General features: G+C 41.3%; 1 protein-coding gene across 3 annotated transcripts; it reads left to right on the top strand.

Annotated features, from left to right (window-relative positions):
• On the top strand, positions 1-27,523 carry TRAF3IP2 (TRAF3 interacting protein 2). Of its 3 annotated transcripts, none has more exons than XM_070733354.1 (11): positions 1-228; positions 4,306-4,479; positions 8,383-8,450; positions 9,428-10,162; positions 11,414-11,609; positions 14,472-14,668; positions 16,963-17,051; positions 18,344-18,412; positions 20,303-20,419; positions 24,156-24,230; positions 26,277-27,523. In XM_070733354.1, the coding sequence occupies exons 3-11, from the start codon at positions 8,435-8,437 to the stop codon at positions 26,436-26,438; spliced, it is 1,656 nt and encodes a 551-aa protein (XP_070589455.1). In that variant the 5' UTR covers positions 1-228; positions 4,306-4,479; positions 8,383-8,434; the 3' UTR covers positions 26,439-27,523. The 3 variants fall into 3 exon arrangements, with proteins under 3 accessions (XP_070589455.1, XP_070589456.1, XP_070589457.1); XM_070733355.1 differs by having other exon boundaries at positions 99-228; positions 4,342-4,479; XM_070733356.1 differs by lacking the exons at positions 1-228; positions 4,306-4,479; positions 8,383-8,450; ... (2 more) ...; positions 14,472-14,668; positions 16,963-17,051 and adding an exon at positions 17,366-17,477.
• The last annotated feature ends 418 nt before the right edge of the window (positions 27,524-27,941 follow it).

Genomic DNA, 27,941 nt, shown 5'->3' with positions numbered 1-27,941 from the left:
GTTGAACATGAGGCGTCCCAATCTTGGTGTTTTTTTTTGCCCGCGATTTGCATACAACACAGATACTTCCTGGTGCGGAGCCTGTTGGGGCAACTTACCTGGCAGAGCAAAGGGAAGAGTAAAGAAGGCAGGAAAACCTCTGGTGGGAGGGGGGGAAGAGGAGGACGGAGGAGACGAGGGGGCCAGGTGGTCTGCCCTGCCCTGCCGATCCCCTTTGGGGTCTACAAGGTGAGTCGCTTCAAAGCTCCCCTCGACCTATTTGGGCTGTCGCTGCTGGCCCACTTGCTCGGGTTTGGCCTCGCCTGGGGCCCGTTTCCCTTCCCGGCTCCTTGATTTAACTCCTAGTTCGGGGAGGGAGAGAGCTTGGGCTCCGCTGTCAGTTACCTCAGGCTGTTAAGAGCCCTTTGAAAAGGCAGACGCCGTGATTCTGTGGCCAATAAAATCTTGTGTTGTCAACCGAAAAATGGCTGAGAGGCCCAACTAACTACGGGTAGATTCCGTGGACACTTGGCCCGAGAGTTGTAGAAGCTTGGTGGTTATGTGCCACTAAAAGCTGTAGTAGTGGCCTCCCTGGATAGATTTTCTCTAGAGCAGTGTTTCCCAACCGTGGCAACTTAAAGATATCTGGACTTCAACTCCCAGAATTCCCCAGCCAGGGCTTCTATGTCCCCAACCTGCTTCTCTTGTACCAGGGAGGTAAATAAGTAAAACTGTTTTTTTTAATGTGCGGAGTAACCCTCCTAAGGATAGTAGAGTAGACTGTGTTTCCTCTCTGATTTGTTGCCAAAATATTACTCAAAAAATGAACTTGAGGCAGCGTATTTCCTTGAGAGGCGGGTGACATTTTGACAATGTAAATACATCGCAGTTGGGATTTTATTTATTTGATGGATTTGTTAAGATCATCCAACTCCCAAGAAAATTCTTGGGTGCCTACCAGTAGGGGGTTATTTTTCTTTTCTTTTTCCCGAATTTTTTAATTTTTTCTTATTTAGATAGTTAGTTAAGTTAGTTAGTCAGTTGGTTGGTTGGTTGGTTAGTAGCTAGCTAGTTAGTTAGTTCATTAGTTAGTTAGTTGCATTTGTATGCCACCCAACTCCCTAAGGACTCTGGGCAGCTCACAGCAAAGAAGAGCAAGACATATAATATTAAAATATATTCAGACATCTAAAAAAGAGACACTGCTTAAAAACAATTTAAAACCTACAATAAGACCATATTTATCATTTATGGCTGGATCTTGATGATGTACCATCAGATCAATGGCCCCAGGCCTGCTGGAAAAGCCAGGTCTTTACAGCTTTCTGGAAAGCCAATAGGGTGGGGTTAGTACGGATCTCAGGAGGTAACTGGTTCCAGAGAATTGGAGCCACCACAGAGAAGGCCCTCCCCTGCGGCCCTGTCAGCCGACACTGTTTAGCTGACAGGACCTGGAGAAAGCTAATCCTGTAGGCCCTTATTGGTCACTGGGAGCTTCAGCATGATCATATAATGCATATACCTTAAAATATATCAATAATATATTCTAAAATCCTTTACTACTGGTTTGCATTCATGCTCGCATGTGCACAAGATGCAGAAGCATTCCAGGCAGGTAGGTGGAGCCTTCTGTCACCAGTGCTACAGATTCTAAGAACTAGGTGGAACCTGGAGCAACCTACCACTGGTGCCTACATATATCACCTGGACAAAAAACAATGAACCGCCTGTTTGAGTGAAGTGTGCAAGGTGTTCTATTTGTACATTATTTTATTATTTAAAATACAAAAGGAAGTTAAACCTTGGTGTGTTAGCTAGGAAGTAAGTCCCCAGTGGTCTCTCTGTAGTAGATCGGTCTATATATAGTTGGGTCCCTTTATTGATGGGTATCAGGAGCAGGACCTTCTTAGTGGTGGCGCCTCAGTATGAATTTTCCAGCACTGTTTCTCATCAGCCAGGCTGTGATTGTCTTTAAAGCAAGTCTGCATCCCACTCTTTCTCTTTTAATGTTGAGATCTGTTATCTACTTTATGTGAAAAATCCCAAATTGATAGTTTAAATTAAAATGAGGGAAAAGGAAGTGTCTGTTAGGCTGTGGATCTCTTTTCATATCCTAATTTAGGAAGAATGCTTTTGCTGAAAAAAGTAAACCAAATTTCATTTCTCTTTCAACAAGTTACATGCTCAGGCTGGCTTTTTTTCTTTCAGCTAACAGCATGGCCTTTGAAGCTGGAATCTACCTAGCTTGCCATGTGTTAACTCCACATTCTTCTTCTCTACTGTCAGAAAAGATTTAATCAAAAACAGAGGGAGTTTAGTCAGCCTTGTTCTTTGGAGATTTCATAGGCTGACGCATGCCTTTAAAAGGGAAAGTACAGAGATTTCAATGAGGTTCAAATTGTCTTTAAAATGCACAAACAGTTGGAACACAAGGGATTCTGTTTCTGCGTTATTTATTTGTTTGTTTTGTCAAGTACATATTGATGGTATACAAAGACATAATAATATTTATATACATGATGCTAGTAAAAGAGAAACATTAGGACAGGATGGAAGGCACTCTGGTGCATTTATGCACATCCCTTACTTACATAGAAGATTGATGGCAGAAAAAGACCTCATGGTCCATCTAGTCTGCCCTTATACTATTTCTTGTATTTTATCTTAGGATGGATATATGTTTATCCCAGGCATGTTTAAATTCAGTTACTGTGGATTTACCAACCACTGCTGGAGGTTTGTTCCAAGCATCTACTACTCTTTCAGTAAAATAATATTTTCTCATGTTGCTTCTGATCTTTCCCCCAACTAACTTCAGATTGTGCCACCTTGTTCTTGTGTTCACTTTCTTCTTACTTTCTTCTTCTTCTCCTTCTCCTTCTTCTCCTTCTTCTTCTCTTCCTCCTCCTCCCCCTTCTTCTTCCCAAAATGCTGGCCATGATTGGATATGAATTAAAGCTTAATATGGATTCGTTCAGGACAAATTATCTAAACAAATTATCGTATTTGACTCCTCTCCCCTTTCCCACTTGACAGCCTGATTGGATTCATTATCCAGCAATCATTTAAATGTGTACACTACAGCTGTCTGCTGGTACATGGCTGAGCCAAACGGAAACAGTCCCCCCGCCCATCTCTGGAGTTTCATCTGCCTTCAGCCATACTGACAGGGCAGATGCAGGATGCAAAGATTCCACAGCTGGGTCTTTTTGCTTGTAAGGAAGGGGTTGAGATTTCTATCTCTCAATTTGTGGAAAGCCTTCAGGATTATCTACCAAAAGATTCTTGAGTCGGATAATTCTAGACAAGGAAAGGAAAAACGAAATTAAAAATATTTTATTTATTTATTTATTTAGTTAGTTAGTCCAATACACAATACATATTGAAGGGAATAGACATGAAGTATTATATATAAAGAGAAGATATAAAAATAGAGAAGATATATGAAGGAAGGAAAGATATATATGAGATAAGGAGAGACAATTGGACAGGGGATGAAAAGCAGGCTAGTGCACTTATGTACGCCCCTTACTGACCTCTTAGGAACCTGGAGAGGTCAATCGTGGATAGTCTAAGGGAGAAATGTTGGGGGTCAGGGGTTGACACTACTGAGTCCGGTAATGAGTTCCATGCTTCGACAACTCGATTGCTGAAGTCATATTTTTTACAGTAGAGCTTGGAGCGATTAATATTAAGTTTGAATTTGTTGCATGCTCTTGTGTTGTTGCGGTTGAAGCTGAAGTAGTCATTGACAGGCAGGACGTTGCAGCATATGATTTTGTGGGCAATACTTAGATCGTGTTTTAGGCGTCGTAGTTCTAAGCTTACTAGACCTAGGATTGATAGTCTGCTTTCATAGGGCATTCTTAAATACTATGGAATAACATTGCTTCCTTGCACAGATGTGACAGTTTAACAGCACTTGTAAATGTAATCCCAATTTTTTAGATTATATTTCATTATTAGATATCTGTAGACTTGATTTCAGTTTAATTTTATAGGAGTTGAATTATAAGATGTCCGAAGAAAGTGGCAATACATTATAGAAAAAAATTGGGGGGTTTTCCTTATATTTTATAAATGCTGCAAGTCAGGATGACACTTAACCTGATATTTCAAAGACTCAGAATAGTTTTCTGATTCATCTTATTTCTTATGAAGGTTTGTTAAGGGGGGATGACCCTTACCCTGTGGAAATAAATACTTTTTTCTGGAATTGTGGAAGAGACTGATATTAAAATGTATAGAACTCTTGCTGTCTTAAAATCATTCTCAGCTGTTTTTCTTCTGCAAAAAGTTAAAAAAAATAATTTGGATTTGTTTCAGTTCATTATTGAATTTTTTCCCTTCATGCAACTGAAGCAAGGTTTGAAGAAATACTTGAAGTCAGCTCTACTGGAACTCATTGTTATTCTTCCAAACTTGGCAAGAAAATTAACCATGAAGAACATGTGCTTCCTCAAGTGAAATCATTGATTTTTGGACCAGAGAGCTGCACAGGTCAGAATGGAGAAACTAACATGCCATTTATTAGGGTCCTAAGCCTGACACATATCCTTTCCCTCACTAATGGCAGCTTCTTTGTGGTGGGAATGAGTGGGGAAAAGGAACTAGTTGGTCTAGTGCAGTCTTTTTCAACCTTGGAAACTTTAGATGCGTGGACTTCAATTTCTGGAATTCTCCAGCCTGCATACACTCCTGTGTACATATCATATTTTTTCGGAGTATAAGAAACACTGGAGTATAAGATGCACCTTAGTTTTGGGGAGGAAAACAAGGAAAAAAGGCCTCTGCCTCCCAACAATTTGCCAAACAGCAAACAGCACAGATGATATACACTATTTGTTATGTATTTCTGTGCATGTGTGCCTGACCCATAGAAATAGCAAAGACTTGGAGAAATGTACATTATGGCAGTATATTAATCCCAGAAAGTTTTCTTAAATGTAATCACACTAATTCCTCTCAATTATTTAAATAGATCTATTCCAAATATGATTAAGTAAGATTTGAACTCAGTTGCCTTATCTTAGTACTAAAACATTTATTTAAAAGAAGATACAATAGCACTGGGTCTCTTCAAATCAAGCATTTATTTTAAAAAGCTTCTTCATTTTGTTAAGTTAATAATAAAGCAGCCTTTAAAAAATAAATCTAGTAATTTGAACATTCTATAGCCATTTACCTCCTTGTAGCAAAAAACAAAGAGCCAGTTTCAGCACAGTCTGATCCCTCCAGCAATTTGCCTCAGTGCAGCTTTAGTTTCACTTTCATTTTAGCACTGGGCTTGCTCACAATTTCAGTTAATTAGCTGAGTGTCAAGAGTCAGATAATCAGTGGCTTGTGGTTATCAGGCTCTGCTGCAAGGGGATAAATTACTAGCAGGCAGAGACCAAAGAGTGAGGGTAGATGGGTGGGGCTACATTCGGTGTATAAGAACACCAATGTTTTCACCTCTTTTGGGGGGGTAAAAAGGTGCATCTTATAGTCCAAAAATACGGTATTTAAAAGACTGAAAGTAGGAGCTCCCATTGCATCTCAAAGGGAATGCCTCATTGCTTTTTATGATACTATAGATAGAGGTTTACTGATTCTGATTTTAAAAATGCATGTTCATTTTTGAAGTTGGGAACTTGATGATGAACTGTAAGTTGTGCAGAACGCAGCCATGCGAGCGGTCATGGGCTTGCCCTGACATGTCCATGTCTCTCCAACACTTTGCGGTCTGCATTGGCTGCCATTTGGTTTCCGGACTCAATTTAAAGTGTTGGTTATGACCTATAAAGCCCTACATGGCATCTGACCAGATTACCTGCAGGACCGCCTCCTGCCGCATGAATCCCAGCAACTGATTAGGTCCCACAGAGTTGGACTTATCTAGGTCCTGTCAACTAGGCAATGTCACTTGGTGGTACCTAGGGGAAGAGCCTTCTCTGTGGGGGGCCCAGCCCTCTGGAACCAGTTCCCCGGAGATTCGTACTGTCCCCACACTCCTCGCCTTTCGTAAGAGTCTTAAGACTCATTTATGTTGCCAGGCTTGGGCTGATTAGATCTTGGCCACTGGCCAATGAATGATTGTATGGTTGTTTACGAATGGGTGTGATTGATTTTAATATAGCTAGGAATTTTAAAATAGTTATGTAATTTATAATTTAATTGGATTGATTTTAATTGTAACCTGCTGTTTTTATATGTTGCAAGCCCCCCTGAGTCTTCAGAGAGGCGTGGCATAGAAATCCAATAAATAAATAAATAATTTAAGCCATACATCACAACAAGCTTAGATACAATTGAATTGAATGCTGTATTTGACAAAGTGTGATTAGACACACAAAGAATTTGTCTCTGGGGCAGAAGCTCTCAGTGTGCATGCAAGCAACGCAACAATGATAGTCATAATAATACCAATGAGAAGAGGGAGTAAAGAAGATAATGGGAAGGATAAATAATACTACAGCCATACTATATGAATAAATACACTGAGACATTACACAGCCCTGTGAGAATTAGGTGTTCAGCAGTGATGGCACAAAAGTAAAAAACTCTCCCTGTGTCTAGTTGCTTTGCCTGCAATGCCCTAGATTGCTGTCCAGGCCTACCAAAAGAACAACTCAAATACAGTGATCCCCCGAGTTTCGCGATCTCAATCTTCGCGAAACGCTATATCGCGATTTTTCCAGCAATTGATACCATCTCGATCTTCGCGAAACGCTATATCGCGATTTTTAAAATAATATTAATTTTAAAAAAAACCACTTCCGTGTTTGGCTTCAGGACTCAGCTGGGAAGCGGCGCGGCTGTTTTAAAAGGTCGCAGCCGGCCTGGGGGGCTTCCCAACAAGCCCCCCAGGCTGGCTGCGACCTTTTAAAACAGCCGCGCCGCTTCCCAGCTGAGTCCTGAAGCCAAACGCGGAAGTTCGCCTTTGGCGTTTGGCTTCAGGACTCAGCTGGGAAGCGGCGCGGCTGTTTTAAAAAGTCGCAGCCTGGAGACCGCTAAGGATATCGCTCTGGGAGACTGGGCAACTGCCCGGTTAAAAGCAAGAATCCACCCCCTATCCAAACGGCTTTTTTCCTGTTTAGCGCTCGAACGCCGTGCTAAACAGGAAAAAAGCCGTTTGGCTAGGGGGTGGATTCTTGCTTCTTAACCGGGAGCAGTTGCCCCCTCTCCCAAAGCGATGTTCCAAAGCGGTCTCCGGGAAGCGACCAAGGGAAAGGCAGTCGTCTGCCTTTCCTTCAGCTCTAAAGAAGCGGCAACTGCCCTGCCTTCCCCCAGCCAGTTAACCGAGCGCTTCAAGTTAACCGGCTGGGGGAAGGCAGGGCATTTGCCTCCTCTTTCGAGCTGAAGGAAAAGCAGACGACTGCCTTTCCCTCGGTCGCTTCCCGGAGACCGCTTTGGAACATTGCTTTGGTTGCTCCTGCCTCTCCTGCAGCGGAGAGAAGCGGCAAATGGCCAGCCCTTCCCCCAGCCGCTTCCCCGCATGCTTTGGATGCACCTGCCTTTCTTACAGCGAAGACAGGCGGCACCTTCCCGAAGCGCTCGGTGAAGCCGCTGGGGGAAGGGCTGGGCTTTTATGGAGGGATGCAATATGTAGCATGTTCACGCGACCCCCGTGAGGCGGTGGGGAGAGGTGGTGGGGAGAAGCTCTCTCTCCCTCCTCCCCCCCCCCGGAAAAAAGAAAGCAGCCCCAGCCAAAGACGCGCCGGACTTGTTGCTTCTGCCTGCCAAGAGAGCCGAAGATCGCTGCCCACGGAAAGGGGAAACCCGGATCTTCCCTGGGTCTTCCCCGCCGCCCACGCAAACTCCACCATCTGCGCATGCGCGGCCATGAAAAAAGGGGCGTGCATGCGCAGATGGTGTTTTTACTTCCGCACCACTACATTGCGAAAAATCGAGTATCGCGAGGGGTCTTGGAATGTAACCCTCGCGATACTCGGGGGATCACTGTAATATGTTTTTTTAACATCTCCATGATGTAAATACAAAAGCATTCTGCTGATTGAAAACGAGTTGACTGAAATGTATTTATTGTATTCTTACCCTGTCTTTATTACTTTATAGGTAACTCAAGGCAGGGAGCATACCCTATATCCCTTCCTCTTCCTTTTCTAGTTCCCAAACATCTGAAGAAAACTGTTTTAAAATTTGTTGATTACTTGTTTATTTGAATATCACACAAGCGATATCAGTAGATCTCAGAGAATGATGTAATTAATCAAAATCAATAAAGCATAAAACTAGCATTGTTTAAATGGGATCCTATATCTCCCCTTTCAGCCATTTCAACTAGTGGAAATTGGGAAAGAGCATATTATTATAGAAATAAATCTTTTTCTTATTTATTCTGTGAATGATGACCATTATTGTTTGTTCATGTTGTGATTTGTATTTTCTCCTTTCCATTAGCTACCATTTGCACTTGGTTCATATTTCCATATATTTCCTAGAGAATATTAAAATGACTTCCTTACAAGGTTAGTGTTTTGTATTGCCACTTTGTAGAGCTTTGTATTCAGACTGAACCACTGCCGATAAAACAGATCATGGTTGTCTAGTCTTGAACCAGATAAATTATGTCAGATACGTTAGAAAATTTCAGCCTCTTAAAAACCTTGGGGGAAGCTTTTGCAAGCTAAGTTCCCTCCACTGATCGAATAGGTCCTAAGGATTAGATGGAAAGCAAAAAGAACTATGATGAAGGGAGCAATCAAAGCTCTAACTATGACAATCTAAATTCTTTCAGGCATTTAGACAGGTGTTGGCCAAGTCAATCATCTCTTTAAAGTATTTCCATAAGATTCCCAATTATGTAATACAATTCAGCCAATTCCAATTTTACCATGTCTTCCAGATTATGTAGAGATTCTCAGTCATCCTGGTCACAGTTGTGTCAAAGGTTACTGGACTTTCTTGTTTTTTTTTCTTTTGAAGACATTTCACTTCTCATCCAAGTTGACAGGATAGTTGGGAATGGAAGGATTTTATATTCTTCCAGATGTGTGGCTTCCGTGTCTCAGATTTCCCATTTTATTGCTGGGACCACATCTGAATTTTAGTTTAATGAAAAGAAAGACCAGGGGAGATGTGATAGCAGTGTTCCAATATCTCAGGGGTTGCCACAAAGAAGAGCACCTGAGGGTAGAACAAGAAGCAATGAGTGAAAATTAAACAAGGAGAGAAGTAACTTAGAACTGAGGAGAAATTTCCTGACAGTCAGAACAGTGAATCAATGGAACAACTTGCCTCCAGAAGTTGTGAAGTCTCCAACACTGGAAGTTTTAAAGTAGATGTTGGATAACCATCTGTCTGAAATAGTGTAGGGTTTCCTGCCTAAGCAGGGGGTTGGACTAGAAGACCTCCAAGACCCCTTCCAACTGTTATTTATTATTTGAATTAGATACAAAATACTTTTATGTAGAGTAAATTTACACTGTACATTTTCCCCCTTTAGGCGCTACAATGAATCGGAGTATTCCAGTTGAAGTGGATGAAACGATTGATTGGTCTCCATTTCCAGGACATTCACCGAAAGAGGCTTCAAACCCTTCTGTAGAACTTGTAATGAACTCAGTGCCTATGGGATCTTATCCACCAGAAACATCCCATCTGATGAATGGGCAACTAGGATTCTACAAGCACCTTGATCATGTCAATTATAATAATTGCATACGGGAAACCTATGGCCACAGTCTTTCACAAGATACCTATGATTCTAGAAGAGGACAATTTCCTGGTCCATCCAACAACTCAACAGACCGTTCAGAATGCAATCATTTGCCTCAACACAAAACAAACCAGCTCTTGAGGTCTCAACCATCAGCTGATTCTCTTTACAACGGGCACAATTCTAGTAATTTGCAAAGAAGTTCATTTGGAGAAAATCAGGAAAACGTCAAGCCCAACTGGCAGCACGATAATAGGGTGCCAGTAGACCTAAGGACCGAAGATGCAGGATATGATTCTCAGCCTCAAGATCCTCTGGGCATTGGACAACCTGAGATTCCTTTGTCCTTTGCTTCTGTTTTGAACCCAGAAGATCTTCCAAGGTCCCTGATGTCTAGAGAATATCCACAGTTGGACTCTCAGTCATACCCTTTATTTCCACAGATGCCCCATCTTTATATTTCACCACAAGCGCAATGGCGTCCAAGATACTACAATCAGAATATGTACTGCCAGAATCCACGTAAGCTCATTTAGTCATAAGTGGTGTTTCCCCTGCTACACGTGCATTTACTATATTTTTGTAAAATGGTTGTCCTTCTTGGCTGGGTTTTTGTCATACTAAACTGTAATGTTATAATTTATTGGGATTTGGTTTCATATGTTGTATGAATTCATTACTGCGGCCTTAATCAAGTGATTCCAGCCAACCCAGATTATTCAGTAATCTACAATTAAGAAAACAATCTTTATATGCAACATTGCTGTACTTAATGCCATGCCTAATTTAATGAGTAGCAAAGGGATGCTGTACTTGCATGAATCCCAAGCACTTTTCCCAACCTGTTTTTGAACCATGTGCAGCCTCAGTGAGTTGCACGTGGGGGTTTATTCGATAAAAATGTGAATAAATAAAACTATGTCTTGGTGCAAGGCCTGCATCCAGTTTGACCACGCCATCATACAGGCCATCTTTGATTTACAACCGCGAATGAGCCCAACATTCCTGTTGCTGAGATCTTTTTTAAAAGTGAATTTTGCCCCTTTTTACGACCTTTCTTACCACATTTGTTAAGTGAATCATTGCAGTTATTAAGTGAATAACATGGTTGTTGAAAGGAATCTGGCTTTCCCATTGATTATGCTTGTCAGAAGGTTGCAAAACAGGGTTGTTTGACCCCAGAGCACTGTAACCATGTGAGTCAGTTGCCAAGAGTCTGAATTTTGCTCACATGACCACAGGTGCCGCATTGATCGTACGGGTGAGAAATGAGCATAAGTCATTTTTCCCCCCAGTGCTGTTGTAACTTCAGACAGTCACTAAACAAACTTGTTAGTCAAGGACAGCCTGTACAAGTGATGGAGAACCTTTTAGACACCGAGTGCCCAAACTGCGCAAGCACATGCTCAAACTGAAACATGCATGTGCAGAAATGTGCATGCATACGCAGGTAGGTGTGCATGCACAGCAGAGATCCGAAGATGGGCTGGCCGGAGGGAAGTGGAGCATCCCAACACCGGCACCGCTACAAGAAGTAAGATCTTTTTCTTTCCTGAGCTTCTATTTCATTGTTTGCAGGTAAATAGAAGCTCACGAAAGAAACGCCAGGGAGATTTGACCTGGGGCGACAGCATGTGTGCCAGCAGAGACAGCTCTGCGTGCCACCTCTGGTACGCGTGCCATAGGTTCACCAACACGGGCCTATGCCATCTATTTACCCGCTATGGAAAAGAGTCTCACTTATGCAATGGCCTGAATTTTTATTTTTGATAGGTTTAGATGGGCAAACCCCCTACCAACATTTTGCACGTTCACCTCAAGTGCAGCTTCCTCTTCCTGGCCCTTGTGCAAGAGTCACCCGCCCTGCGCAACAAATAATCCCACATTATTCTAGTCCACATGGACCCAAGTGTAATGATGAACGGATGCCTCAGGGGGAAAGCTCTTCCGAAGGACTTCAGAGATTTCAGTAAGTATTTTCCAACCTTGGAGCTTATTTTTTTTTTTTTGCATGCAAAGCTAATTATGATTATTTTAGCATTCTGTGTATATGAATGGTATGCTAACCTTTGCTTGGAGAGTGTTCGGTCCCAGCGATGAGTCCCCCAGGAAATTGGCACACACACACACACACACATTCACACACACTGATTTAATACTAATTATTTACTCTTAATATTTTCTTAACAATTGGGTCTTTTTAAAAGTTCAAGAAATCGTAAAGAAGGCTGTTGGGTGAGACAGCTGCTAATTAATATCTTGACAACTGGCCAGAGTCCAAACAGATATCCTTACCTGTAATTTATGCAAGGTTGGCAGAAAGCCCGGAGCACATTAGCAAAAAATCAGGAAAGCTGAATTTTAACATCACAAATTGAACAAGAATTTCCGATAGAGAGAGAGAGAGAGAGAGAGATGACCCCAAACCACATCTGGAACGGAACGATGATGAAGTGTCACGTATCTAAGCTTTAAATAGTCTAAGGGCCTGGCCAATTGTTCTACAGATCTATTTACGCAGAGACCTCCTCTTGCTTAGCCACTCCTGCCTTCTGGCAGCTCTGCGTGCCCTAGCATCAAGAAGAGGCTCCTCGTCTTCTCCTGAGTCACTCATGTGCACCCCGGGAGGTGCAGAAGATCCTAGCTGACTTTCAGCCTCCGACACTACATCCTCTCCAATCTCCTCGCTATCGGACTCGGATGCCAGATACACTGGCCTTGGGTACCACATCACAACCATTTCTCGATCCTCGGGATCCGTGACCAGTGCTTGGGAGGAAGACGGGCCACAACAGATAGCATCAAGACATACAGTATATTGCCATTTCACCTGCCATCTCATTTTCTCCCATAATCAAGGCTGAGGCTAAGTATATACAAATAGGTTCCATTTCTAATTATTGTGAACCAGAATTTAAAACTACTGCCTATCTTAGAATAGAATGAATAAAATAGAACGCTTTATTGGCCAAGTGTGATTGGACACACAAAGAATTTGTCTTTGGTGCATATGCTCTCAGGGAACATAAAAGAAAAGATACATTTGTCAAGAATCATAAGCTACAACACTTAATGATTGTCATAGGGTACAAATAAGCAATCAGGGAATAATATTAATATAAACTGTAAGGATACAACCAACAAATTAGTCATACAGTCATAAGTGGGAGGAGATGGGTGATGAGAAGACTAATAGTAATAGTAATGCAGCTTTAATGAAAAGTTGGGACAGTGATGAAGGAATTATTTGTTTAGCAGAGTGATGGCATTCAGGAAAAAATGTTCTTATGTCTAGTGGTCTTGGTGTGCAGTGCTCTATAGCGACATTTTGAGGGTAGGAGTTGAAACAATTTATGTCCAGGATGCGAGGGGTGAGTAAATATTTTCACGGCCCTGTTTTTGACTCGTGCAGTATACAGGCCCTCAATGGAAGGTAGGTTGGCATAATTGTTTTTTCTGCATTCTGATTATCCTCTGAATTCTGTGTCTCTCTTGTTGGGTTACAATAATTATTTGTCATTATTTGTTCCAAATTTAATGAATAATGGCTGCTACAGATTCAGACAAGCTTAAGTTTACTAAGCCACTGACGTAGAGTAAAAGAGAATATTAGAAATTGGCGAAATTACGAATTATTGAATAAAGTGGATTTGGCCATTTCATTGCTAGTGACTTACGACATCATTTGGCCATGATTGGTCAGATATAAAGGCTGTCATTGTTGTTATTTTGACACAACTTTTGATTGGATGATTCTTGAAGACACAGTAAGTCATTAGTGGAGAAATTAGCTGTTAGGGGTGTCAAACTGGCAGCCTACGGGCCAGATGAGTCACATACGGGCCATATCCACCCGAGGTCCGCAAAGGCAAAAAACCTCACAATACATCACGTGACTTGATGGAGTTTGACACTCATGAACTAAAGGTTCTGAGTGCAACTGCAAACCTTTTTTCCTCTTTCTCTAAACTTCTCACCTCAAGAGTATTGTAATTTATTACTGTGAGGTCATCTAAAAAATGTATATAAGCCTAAAGTAATTTAAAACCTCCCTAGTAATTTCACCAAGGCAAATTGAGTGTTCTCCCCAGGCTGAATTGCCTTGTTGATATGAATCTTTGCTGCTTCTCACAGGCCTCTGATTTCTGGCAGGGAAACAACAAAATTCCACCTTTGATTTACAATTCCCTCTTCATGAAGGATTGGCGGCTACAGTCACCCTGACTTCGGGATTGATTGAAATCACAGAACGGAACTGTCTTTATCCCACAGGAAGAGGAGATCTCAGATTCCTATCAGGATTTCTTTTAATTTTTAAGATAATAAACTGAACAAAAGAAATAATTGAAATCAAAAAAGTAAAAATGCCAGTGGCAGGCTTCCTTTTAAAATCCTGATGGTCTTTTTCAAGAGCTTGGCTACACTTGGCATACAGAAAGTATACTTAAAGGAGTACTGATACATATTCCTCCAATCCTTATTTTGAGCAACATACTCTGTTGAAGTAATCAGGACTTTTCCTTGCAAGATTGCACTGCCACTTAGCATTTTCAGTCCTGGCAGGCCCCAATAATAAACGGGAGCAGACTGGTTTAAATCAAGTCCACCCCAATTCTGTTTCAACAAATAGGAGAAAGCTTAATTTAAAAAAAAAACAAAAGCAGCTTTGGGGTCCTTAATCTTTCCTGGCCTCTAAATACACCCCCCCCCCAACTTTTTCGGAACACACATGATATTTATGCCTTTAAATAAAAGGACGCCGAGCATGTACTCAGAATCATAAGATTTGAACATTTTCAGAATTTACAGCGGTTTTTCTTTCTCTTCTCAGTGACCAGTTTCGGAAGCAGATGCTTGAGAATAACACACCCTTCAAACTATACGGTGCCCGTGAGGGCTTAGAGAGGTTTCCTTTTGATTCCATGCCTGAGTCTGGCAGCATGCCCACCCCTGGGGCTATCCCAAGACCCCTGATTAATTCTGCAGCCAGAGGGACCCTGAGAACCAGCAATTTGCCTGAAGAGCTACGTAAGCTTCTGCTGTTTCTTGTTTGTTAGTGCTGTGTGTATTTACCTGCTGGAAATAAGTACGGATCGTTGCCCGCAATATGTATCACATACCATTTTTGCATTATTGAGTTCCTCTACTGATTGAGGGATTTTAAGAGCTATAGCTCCGAGTCTACAGAGAGGGGCAGCATACAAATCTAATAAATAAAAATAAAATAAATATTAGCAAAAAACATGGAAGGCATTCCTACCAATCTTTTTTTAAAAAAATATATTTTATTAATTTTTCATAAAATGGACAAAACTGACACAATACATTTAACATAAAAGTGGGGTTGTATCTTCCCCGCTTATTTTTGAAGTGAAATTTCAATACAGAAAATGAATACATTTAAAAAATACTTAAATTCAAACTTATTACTTTAAATGAAAAGAAGAAATTTGTTCTACCTTATATAATAAATTTTCAAACATAACCTAATTCTAACATAACACTTAAATCATATCAATGCTAATTCTAACGTAAATCTTAAATCATATCACTGCTAATATAATTCTCTTATTTATTCATCATTTTAATCTTTCTTCTTGTTTATCCATATATACACTTTGTTCCATATCTCATAATATTCTGTTTCTTCTTGGTCTTTTAACCGTCTTGTCATCATATCCATTTCAGCACATTCTAATATTTTCTTAATAACTTCCTCTTCTTTGAGGATATTTTCCCCTTTCCAATTTTGCGCATATATTATCCTGGCCACAGTCAAAATATGAATAACTAAATGTAAAATTTCTTTCTTGTCTCTCTGATTGGTTATAACCAATATAACCATTCCTACCAATCTTTCTGATGTATATAGCATGCCTATACAGTACATGATTCTGGGTGTCTCTTTTGTGTTTGCGAAATGAAAAAAAAAAAACACCCAGAGAACAGGATTAAAAACACAAGCAGGAACAAAGTTTTAAAAGGCTGAAGGAAGACAAAAATTGTGAAGATTTTATCTTGTTGCTTTTTCTGTAAACAGTGGCCCTAGTACAGTGATGGTATAAACAATCCACTCCCTCATGCAAAAGGCTTTACCGTCAAACTTCTCCCAAGCTTTGGCAGAACAGGCAGGTTTTAATAATTCATGGACATCATGAGTTATGAGAGATGTAACTGTTGTGAGTGGTCCATGACTGGGTCAGTTAATCACAGATTCTGAGGAGGATGAACCGAGCTCGTCCTGGTACCCTAGGCAACTGAGTCAGATAGTGAGAGTGAGGAAGTGTTGGAATCCGAGAAACCTGACCAACCTCCAGAGACTGCAGAAACCCCAATGATGGTAATGTCTGAGTCAGAGGAGGAGGGGGATATGGGAAATGAGCCCCTATTAGATGCCCAGGTCAGTAGGTCACTAAGCAGAAAGGAACATCTTTAGAGGGAAAAGTTCAAAAAGTGAGTCTATGAAAGAAAGTCTAGACAGTTATATCTCTAGGAAACAGTTGATCACACCCAGACAAAATATAAACAAGGATTTCTGGGTAACCGGGTGTGGTGTTGCAACGTTCATAATGGTGGCAGTCCTAGATTTGCGGTTCTAGAAATGTCACGCTGACAACCTGCTATTCTTCTAAAACCGTCGGGCAGAAATGCAGCTATGTGAGCGAGAATCGTGCCTGTGTGTAAGTGTAACCGAAGAAAATTTATTTTACTGAGGAATGTGAAATTAGCTTTGACTCTTGGCAGCTGGCCGGACGTTTATCTCTGATCCAATTCAACATGTAAAGCTACCAAGACGGACTGAAAGGTATGAGTTTGCTTGTATAAATCGTGATTATTATATAAAAGTGTGTTCTTTGAAATATCAGCATGTGGATTTTTCCTTTGTTCCGATCTGGATAGGCAAAAGCAGAACAGTAACCAACACCATGAACTGCACCCAGAGGTCAGTGGGTAAGCCATGAAACTTATGGAGCAGTAGGGTCACAACAGCATAATGCAGTCTGCCCATGGCTCTCTTTACTGCTGCATGCTAGGCTACTTGCACCTTCTAAGTAGCCTTAAAGGTCAACCTTGTGTAGAATGCATTACAATAATCTACTTGTGAGGTGGTCCAGGCATTAGCGACTGTTTGTAGAATCTCCTGGTCCTGGAAGGATGAAATTGAGGCACTAGATGTACAAAGCGCCTCTTGGCCACACCTGCCACCTGCTCTGCATCATATCCTTTTGCAGCTACTCATGGTAATCTGGTTTTGTGGCATTCTGAACTATTTTGTTTCAAAGCACAACTGTTTTATTTACTGACAATTATGCTTCTCCTAGGTAAAGTCTTTATAACCTATTCCGTGGACACAGCTGAGGAGGTCATGAAATTTGTGAACTTTTTATTTGTGAATGGATTTCAGACTGCGGTAGGTATTTTATTCTGGAAGCCTGCACTGCAAAGAGAAAAAAAGTGTGAATATCTAGAGAGGTAATTCTAAATTCAAAGTGGTATTGTTCGTTTTTAATGTGCCTGCCTGCCTAAATATTGTATATTCCATAATTAATATTATATATAAGAGAGACATAAAATTCATTTAAGTAATACATGTTAATTTGAATTTAAAATGAATGTATTGGGTGGAAATGATGTTTCAGAATTATAGGTTGACTTCAATATTAGTAGAAACAGACCTATTTTCATGTCAAGAATTTTCTTTTAAATTTTATTCTTCTATGGCAGTAATTTTATGAACATATTTCTCCAAGACTGAGTGAATTATATGATATCTGCTAGTTACCAATTCATGATGTGTAATGGCGGAAGTTGGCCTGGCATTTTGCAATCTATGAACGTAAGAAATTTGGCTTATTTTAACAAGAGCTTCCTTTTCTGTCCATGACCAAAGGAGGGCCATTTGCTAGAACTCTTAAAGATCCTGGTTGGGTCAAAACAGTATGCAGTATTTTAATATGACACTCATAGTTTTGGCAAAATGTGTGACTGTGGTTTGTAAACCATGGCTTATGACAGATGAGTAACTTTTGGGGTAGATGAGGTCACCATGGGGATGGAACAGGTGCATACAACATCATAATCCTAGGTTTAGAAAGAACTATGTTGCCTTAAATACGACCTAAGCACAGCCCATAAAATCATCTGCTACAATGTCCCCTGTCAATGACTACTTCATCTTTAACCACAACAACTCACGAGCACACAACAGATACAAACTTAAAGCAAACTGCTCTAAACTCGACTGCAGGAAATATGACTTTAGTAACCGAGTAGTTGATGCATGGAACTCACTACCAGATTTTGTACTATCATCACCTAATCCCAAAACTTTACCCTTAGACTATTCACGGTTGACTTCTCCCGATTCCTAAGAGGTCAGTAAGGGGCGTGCATAAGTGCACCAGCGTGCCTTCCGTCCCGTCCTATTGTTTCTCTTTTAGTAGTATCATGCATATAAATATTGTTATATTTTTGTATATCACCAACACGTACATGACAAAACAAATGAATAAAAAAATAAAAAGCCTTATCACACACAAGTGATTTTTTTTTAATGGACAGTATTGTTGGTCAAGGTATATTTGTATTAAAAGCTGCTTCAATCAAACTATTTGGAAGGGATGCAAATTTTGAATTAAGGTTCAAATAGACTCCTAGAGAGCAGTCTAAAAAAACCATATCAATATTTTCACTTTTTAACAGATTGACATATTTGAAGATACCATCCGAGGAATTGATATTATCAAGTGGATGGAACGTTATCTCAGTGATGTAAGTAAAGATAAAATGAAAATCTTGTACTTTTTTCGTGCAAGGAATACCTAAGATTGCAACCTAAGGCACAATGAATTAAAATAGGATTTTGTTCTCTCCTCTGCACGTGGCTTCATTATTAATGGTTTTTCCTGCTCTGTCTCCCTCCCCTTTCCTTGAATTTAAAATGGAAGGAACTGAGAGGAGAAAGCCTGGCTCTCTTTTTATCAGTACTATTCCTTTGCTGAGCATTTTGAGGAATCTCTCTCTGAGTAATGAGCTATCCATCTTGTCTGCATAGGAGCTATGTATAGGAATGTGTGTGTGTGTGAAAGAGAGTGGGGAGAGCGGGAGTGAGAGAGAGAGAAAGAGATAGAGATACAGAGTGAACAAAAACATACAGTACATAAAGCACATCAATTAGCTATGCTGTATATTTTGGATTAAATTCAAAGACACATTCAAAGAAGCAGTGGATTGCCAAAATAACTTGATTTACATATTGAACTACCCTATAGTTCAGTGATGGTGAACAGGTGGCACGTGGAGCCATTGCCCTAGCTCAGCTCCAATGTGCATATGTGAGCCAACCTTCTGATTTTTGGCAATCACAGAGGCTCCGGGAGGGCATTTTTGGCTTCTGGAGAGCCTCCGGGGGGATAGGGGAGGTTGTTTTTACCCTCCCCCGGCTCCAGGGAAGCCTTTGGAGTCTGGGGAGGGTGAAACACGAGCCTACTGGGCCCACCAGAAGTTGGGAAACAGGCTATTTCCAGCCTCCAGAGGGCCTCTGGGGAGCAGGGGAAGCTGTTTTCGCCCTCCCCAGGCATTGAATTATAGGTGTGGGCATTTGTGCATGCACAATAGCATGCACACATACTCTTTTGGGCCCCGAGGAAAAAAAGGTTCGCCATCACTGCTATAGTTGTTCATATGGGTATATCAAAGCTTTGTGCACTTGTCTGGGCTGCAGCCCCGGAAGAGGAGCTGCCTAGGGTGCATGCGTGCAGCCGAAAATGAACTTCTGGTTCCTGGTGCATGCAGGCGCTCTGGCCAGCTAGTGTTCCGGGTTTATGGCACACATGCGTGCATGGCAATCAGCTGCCTGGCACACATGCTCACGTAGGAATATGGAAGACCAGCTCTTCCAGTTTCCGGCACTGCCACATACGCAAGGGCCAGCTGATGATCATGCGCAGAAACCCAGAAGAGGAACGAGCGATGCCTCGCATACCTGGCGACATGATTGTCCACTAGTCATGCTCTCTCCGCCCTAAGTCCGCGGAGAAGGGTGGCATAGAAATCCAACCAAATAAATAAACATAAACATCACTCCCCTTTCTGATTTCAGGTAGGATACAAAGTCATTTTTTTTAAGCCAGTGTGAATTAGTACAGTGTATGAATTCTCCTTTGTGGAAGGAGAATCTTTGTCATTATGGCTTGTTTGTTTTTAAATCTACCTCCCAAAAACAGGTTTTAAATTTTGTGGCTTCTCTTGAAAATAAGAGGCGGTTAATTTCTTCCACAGCCTCTTACCTATTCCAAGCTGTGAGAATCAACATTACAAATATGCAACCTTGTGCATGTGTGTGTGTGTTTTGTACAGTATGCATAATTGTGTCCAACAGGCTGAGTGGGTGAGTTTTGTGATTCAGCACGGCCAATGCTGAAAAATATTTTCTCTCTCTCTCCGCTAAATTAAACTCTGCTTCATGGGAGATCCAGGAAATCTGGTGTGAGGAATTCCGATGTATACTGTGCCGTCTCGCAGCCAAAGGGAACTGCCTTGCCTTCTGCTTCCAAGGAACATCAGACCACGTAGAATCCCAGCTGGCAGCTTTCCCAGCTGTTGTTGCCCAACTGTACTGCAGTTTATGATTTCATAAAAGTGTCTCTCTCTTTCTGACAGAAGTCCGTGATGATAATCATAGCAATCAGTCCAAAATACAAACAGGATGTGGAAGGGGCTGAATCCCAGCTGGACAAGGACGAACATGGTTTACATACTAAGTACATCCACAGGATGGTGAGTGGGGACACGTGCTTGCCATTTCAAAAGGAAGTCTTCTTCAGCTGTATCTTCTGCCAAAGAATTTGGCGTTTTGTGCTGTGGTTAAGCCCTGCTTTGTTCGTATTTAAAACGTTGCTTTCTGCGGTGCTTCTTAGGGGCCACGACAACTCCATGTCCTGTAAATACAGTTGATTATTATGTGTGGCTTTGGGACCTGTTTAAATCCTCTCATACTTCGTTAGAATCTCTTGCCATGTGATCTATGGGCAGCGTTGGGCAGCAGCTGGTGCGGTCAGGTGCTCCGTCCCAGTAGGAAATTCTGAGATGTGTGTGCAGCTATGCGCCCCGACTTGTGCATGCGTGCCCCTGTGTGAGATCTGGCTTTTGCGCATGCACAACAAGGGAAATCTCATATGAGGACGCTCACACGAGTGAGATTTCGGAGATTTGGGGCAATTTTTTTTTCTTCTGTGCATACACGAAAGCAAAAATATCGGCAAAAATCGCCAAAATCTCGCTCACGCATGTGTCCTCACGAGATTTCACTTGCGCATGCACAGAAGTCAAATCTCGTGATCGGTACCTGCATGCCCACCGGATATGCGCATGGTCGCAACGGCCTTAGAGGGTGCACCGATAGCGCTGAAGATGAGCGGCCTTTCACTGTCCATGGGTATCCATTGGGGAGCGAGTGATGACATTTGCATCTTGACCTCATTCTGCCTTGCCACAGATGGCTATGATATGAACTCATCTTAAGCAGTAGCAGGTTTCACTTACTTTTGCTACCGGTTCGGAGATGTGCGTGTGCCGCTTCTTCGCATGCGCAGAGCGTCTGCGATGACGTCCAGGTGAGTGGGTGGAGCTTCCCGCTGCCCCCACTGCTACTGCTATGCAGGGGTGGGCAGCAGGCAGGACGGGGTGGAACGCAGTTTCACCGGCGGAAATGAAGATGCGTGCACAGCTCCAGCTGATTGGTGGCTGTCACTTCCTGGATTACTTGCCTCAGCTCGGCTCTCCTTTTCCCCCCTGCTGCTGCTGCGTCTGGGCTCTTTGCTTTTTTCCTCTTTCTTCCTTCCTGGCCTCGGATGGTCTTCTGTCTCTCCTGGCCGGCTCCCTCCCAGCATCACGTAGCCACCTTCCACCTGGGGTGCAAGCAGAAGGCATGTGTGGAAGCGGTGCTGGCAGCATTTATGCTTCTGGCAGCACCTGTTCGCCTAGCTGCCCAGTCTGAGGTGGGAAGTGCGGGAAACGCAAAGCAAATTATCAACCCAGCGAGTGGCACTTACAACTGACAAGGTTATAAGTCAAGGACTTAACAGTTCACTTGAACGATGATGATCATTCAAGCCACTCCCCACCTTGTCACATGGCCGGCAAGCCACTCCTACCCAGTCACACCCATACCCACAAAATAAGTCACACCCACAGTGTGGTAGTAAAAAGTTTGGCTGCCCATTACTGCTGGTATGCCTGAACATGTGAAACACACTGAACTGCTACACACACACACACTCTCACACACACATACACTGGAGCCCACTGCTACACACACACACATACCCCCCCCACACACACACATTCATACATATACTGGAGCCCGCTGATGGCAGACTGAAAAATACAAACAGAATGGTATTTTGTGGAATTTTTCTAGCTACACTTTTATACCCACCCCTGAATTACTGTGTTCTCTTTCTCTGCACATTTGATCTCTATCTCCCTACGGCTTCTCCATTGCCACAGAGACTCAGCTTGATAACACGGTGTGAGGATTCTCTCGAGGGTTTCCTCTGATCAGGTTGAATAAACGGCAACAGAGCTTCCTGCCTTTCAGCTGGGAAAGAAATGCTATAGAACACACGCTTGTCTAGAAGGCTTCCAACAGGAGAGGTTTATCACAGGGTGAGAGCACACTCGCATGTGTAGCTGGAGGAAAGGCGGTGTTTTACACATGCAGAGATAAGCTCCCTTTGGGTGCCAGTGGTGGGGGAAAGAGGCAGAGAAAGGGAGGGAAAGCAATTTGATCCTTATTAGCAGTGAATATTTTCTGACCCAGATTTCAGTCATGCAGTTTAGCCAATGCCACAGACATTCTTGATCCCATTGCACTGATTTTGATAGAAGTTAGTCTTTTCTCTCTAGGCTCCCAAGGAAGCTTAGCCCTCGCTGTAGTGACAAGCCTGCTGCCAACATTGTAATGTGCTGCCCCGACTTCCTTTACTCTTTTTAGTATTTTCACATGGCTGATGTTCTGAAACATAAACCAGCATATGAATGCTTAAATTAGACTGGCGATAGGTTATGGCTAGGGTATTTCAGCCAGAGATAATGCTGGAGTTGTCTGGCTGTTCCAATCTCTATCTACTCTCAACCTCTAAGACAAGATTGCTACAGTATGCAAATTAAACCCAATTGATATTTTTAGTACTATTGCCATATTTAAGGAAAAATTTAGACGTAGGTAAGCCCTGCAATATACCGTAGTTTTCACTGCACTGGAGTATAAGACGCACCTTAGTTTTGGGGGGGGAATCTACCTAACAGGTATTGATCTGGATAGTGTCCCTAGCCTGTTCCGCTTCAGCACATTGTTTTATCCCCTGGTGAGGGCTGAAAAAGCCTTTTTCAGAGGGAGTGGGAATGAAAACAAGCCTGCAAAGACATAGAACTGGAAAAAAACCTTTGGAGGGAGTAAAAAGCCCAGAAGATCATTAGCACCTAGTGAGGGCTGGAAAATAGATGGACCATGAGGTCTGTTTCTGCCGTCAATCTTCTATGTTACTCTGGAAAAAAAAGCTTTGAAAAAGCTACATTTGGAGTATAAGACGCACCCAAATTTTCAGCCTTTTTTAGGGAGGAAAAAGGTGTGTCTTATACTCTGAAAAATGCGGTAATTGAAAAGCTTCCAGAAGTGAAGTACAATTTCATTTCAGTAGGTGTATAAATACAAACCTTTCAACAAAAATACACAGCAATAAACAGCATATGCATCTTACACATGCTTATCGGTTGCTCAGTGATAAGGGGTAATTGACCTCTAGGCTCCTTGGCGCTCTCTGACTTTGATTATTTTCTTGTAGATGTTTCATTACTCAAACTAGGTAACATTATCAGGGCATTGATGATGATACCTAGTTTGGGTAATGTAACATCTGCAAGAAATCAACCAAGCTTAGGGGGCTCCAAGGATCCCTCCCTTCAACCCTGAGCTTCAAATAATCAATCCTGAGTTAGAAAAAAATAAGCAGAAGAGAAGCGAGCATTCTGCAAAGCCAGAGCTGCAAATGTTGCAACAATGGTGCTCACACACGTCTGCCCAACATGCGGCAGAACATTTAGTGTCCGTATAGGCCTCACCAGCCATCTGCTGTCACATCGTAGACAACCCACAACTTGTTAGATGTCAAGGTCCTCTTCGAACACAATGGACAAATATCATCACAAATATTCTCCTTTATTGGTATACCCAGGCTCCTCTATTTCCAAAAATCTAGAATGGAAAACAGTATTGCTCAGATAAGGGCACTTATGTGTTGGGCCTGATATTGGATCACAACCTACTTTCACCGTTCTGATTTCTATGCAATTCACAATCAAAGAAAAACATACATAAATCTATCTGATTGTGTCAGTGTGCTACTGTAGGGACATGAATTTGTTTATAGCTGAAAAACGTTGTGCATTAGAAATCAGAAAATATACATTTGAAATTAATGTTGATAAACTTTCATTCTTTTGTTTTTTTCAGATGCAAATTGAATTTATACAGCAAGGAAGCATGAACTTTAGATTCCTTCCTGTGCTCTTTCCCAATGCAAAAAAGGTAATGTGACAAAGGCAGAATAATTCCATTTTGGTGCTTCATGAAAATTTAAATTATGCAACATTTTTTAAAAAGTATTTGGGAATGTGAAGTAAAAAATATTTTTGGCATTTGATGTAACAATTTAGAGAAATATTTCATAATACTCTTTAAAAGAATTATAATTTATTATCAGAATGATACATCTACTCTCAATCTGTACTGCAAAACCTGGTCTGCAGAATATGCAGAAATTTTTACATACCAAATAGGTTCTCATACTGTGTAGACCAGAATCACATTTTGTAGAATTACAGAATTGGAAATAATTCAAATTAAATCATTGGTGACATGTGGTTGTCCAATATCCATCACATCTAGTGGCGCAGAGACCATCAACCCTCTAGGTATTTAATTCTTCGGTTGAACTAATCTTGTATTCTTATACTGTAACATTATATTATTAATTGTCCTGCTGTCTGTGATGGTAATGAACAAGTCTTGGCCTCCTTCTTTGTGATATTTTGTTCAGATTGCATTTCTAGTCTCCCGGGCTACTTCATTGGTCTTTTCTGAATCCCTCCTAGTTAATTTAAGAAGAATCCAGATTAAAAGTCTAATGTGCAGACCTGGTGGGTCTGACTAATGCACAATGAGGTCAACTATTAGTTCGAGTGATTTGGAAACTATACTTCTAGTGATGCAGTACAGTTGACAAATCCACGTTGACCTCTATAATTTCAGCATTATTTTCAAACATTTTTCATTCTCATTTCATTTGGTACTTTATTCATTATCTCAAATGTCTCAAAATTTTATAAACAGTCTATTAATTAGACTGTTTCAGTATCCTAGGACAGTGTTTCCCAACCTTGGCAATTTGAAGATATTTGGACTTCAACTCCCAGAATTCCCCAGCCAGTGGATGCTGGCTGGGGAATTCTGGGAGTTGAAGTCCAAATATCTTCAAGTTGCCAAGTTTGGGAAACACTGCCCTAGGATGACATTCATCTGACCCTGGATTTGAATTGATTCAATATATACCTTAGAAAAAATGTATTTTATCAGTTGAAAACAAAACTTTTTCCTTGGTCCTGCTCTTCACAACTGCTTAGTGAAAAACATGCTCCCATATTGTTTTTTTTTTTAATGACCAAAATGGGAATTGATTAGTTTTGCCTTTTGCTTGTTACCTGCTAACATTTTGTTACATTCTTGAGAAGCTGATATACTGATTATTTTCTCTTTCACTTTGAACATTTTAAAAAGATTTTTGGGGAGTGGGGTATTCCAGATGTAGAATTCTTCCTTTGTGATTTCTCCTTTGCTGAATCCTTGTTTGTTTGGTTATAAATTAGCATGAGATGTGATCCCACTCATAATCATAGTCAAATAGGCTGTTGTATCTATAAATCTGTACATTAGGAAAATAATAAAATAAGCCCTCCTTCTCCCCTTGTAATATCACATACAAGAAAATGTAGGAACCATCTTTATAAATTCTCCTTGGTCGGCATGGGAAAACTTACTACCATAATCTAGAGTAGGTTAGTCAAATTCCTCCTGCAGCTTTGCTATCAGAGCTATAGGGAAGCTATACATACCTCAACATATAATTATGGAATGCAGATTTATAGGCCATTAAAGCGGAATGATGTAAGAAGCAATAAATGACTTGCTTGGAAAATGCTTCATACAAGTGATTTCACAAAGAATTACTGGAATTATTAATTTTAAAAATCCCCAATTGCTTAGTTTTCTGGCAAAGACATATGAGGAAAACTGGGGAAATTCATGTCAAATGTGGAATCTGTAACTCTAATGGTATGTCTCGAAAGCTGCCATCAAGAATCAGGGTGATATATATATTGCTTCTTTCTCTCTTTTTCCTCATATTGAAGCCAGAATCCAGGATGGGTTATTCTAGCTTCATAACTCTATGGACTGGCTTGAATTTTCTGAGGATCCACCTCCCTGGTGACGTTCCCCAATCGTTCAACCCAGTCCTCAGCTCTTGGATGTCTCTTTTCTCCTACATTCTTCTCGTTGGCTTTTCTTTCTCCATAGGAACATGTCCCTACCTGGCTTCAGAATACTCACATCTACCATTGGCCTCGGAATAAAAAGAACATTCTGTTGCGGTTGCTGAGAGAAGAGGAGTATATCGCGCCTCCAGTAGGACCTCTGCCCACTCTCCAGGTTGTCCCATTAGGAGCACACATGATCTGAAGCACACACGGACTAAATGTTGTGTGCATTCTCTTAGCTGATGGCCAGGTTTTTCCTGGCTACTCTTCTGGGTGATGAACGGCATGTGCACCCTCTCCCCTTCCCACCGCAAAGATAATTGTCTTGGGATGCAGCAAGCCAATGTGTTTCCTTTCCTTCTGAATGTCTCTTTCGGATGCTGATCAGACACGTTGTTGCATTTCAACAAACTGCAAATGGAAAAAAAAAATGTATTTCATAGTTGTTGCTTTTCTTCTGTCTTGAGCAACATTCCAAGTCTGCAGCAAAGCAAGCGAATATTAGAATGGGGCTGAATATGCAAAAAGAAAAAAAGGATACTCTTGTTGGCTCATAGCTCGTTTTGTTGTCAGTCTGCTGGACATATATTGTAAAGCAATATTCCAATGCTGTTTCATGTACACGATTAAGGAGTTACTTTTCATATGGACTGTCATTTTTGTGGTAAGAAAAGCAGAGTTTAATGTTTTTATTGTTGGTAAACATAGTCATGATCTTCAAGGATGCTGTTTATTTAGGCACTTGACTTATCTTTTTAAACATATACTGCTCAAAAAAAATAAAGGGAGCACTCATATAACACTCATATAAAACCCTTCATGGCATCAGACCAGAATATCTCCGGGATCGCCTTCTGCCGCACGAATCCCAGCGACCGGTTAAGTCCCACAGCGTTGGCCTTCTTCGGGTCCCGTTGACGAAACAATGTCGTCTGGTGGGACCCAGGGGAAGAGCCTTCTCTGTGGTGGCCCCGACCCTCTGGAAACAACTCGCCCCGGAGATTAGGATTGCCCCTATCCTCCTTGCCTTTTGCAAACTCCTTAAAACCCACCTCTGCCATCAGGCAAGGGGAAATTGATTCCCCAATTATGGGCCGTTTCCGTTTTATGTATGGTTTGTCTGAGATGTATGACTGGTTTTTATATTAAGGGTTTTAAATTGTCTTTTAATCATTGGATTTGTACCGTTTTGTTGTTGTGAGCCGCTCCAAGTCTTTGGAGAGGGGCGGCATACAAATCTAATAAATAAATAATAAATAAATAAACACATCCCAGATCTGAATGAAATAGTCTCATTGAATACTTTGTTCTGTACAAAGTTGAATGTGCACTACAGCATGTAAAATTGTCAATCAATGTTGCTTCCTATGTTGACAGTTTGATTTCATAGAAGTTTCGTTTATTTGGAATTATATTGTGTTGTTTAAGTGTTCCCTTTATTTTTTTGAGCAGTGTAGTTTGCAGATGATCCATAACATAATTAAGAATACAGTGGTACCTCTATTTAAGAATGCCTCTACTTAAGACCTTTTCTAGATAAGAACCAGGTGTTCAAATTTTTTTTGCCTCTTCTTAAGAACCATTTTCTACTTAAGAACCCGAGCCTGGAAAAAATTCCTAGGACATTTGAGAGTGCCCAGTTTCCTGCCATTCCCCTTTAATCCCGGCCATCTCGGGCTTTTCTGGGCTGCCAGAGGAGCCTTTC

This window comes from Erythrolamprus reginae, chromosome 1 (genome assembly GCF_031021105.1).
Source record: "Erythrolamprus reginae isolate rEryReg1 chromosome 1, rEryReg1.hap1, whole genome shotgun sequence".
NCBI lineage: Eukaryota > Metazoa > Chordata > Lepidosauria > Squamata > Dipsadidae > Erythrolamprus > Erythrolamprus reginae.
Note: the sequence above shows the minus strand (reverse complement) of the source record. Positions and strands in the feature narration are given on the sequence as shown.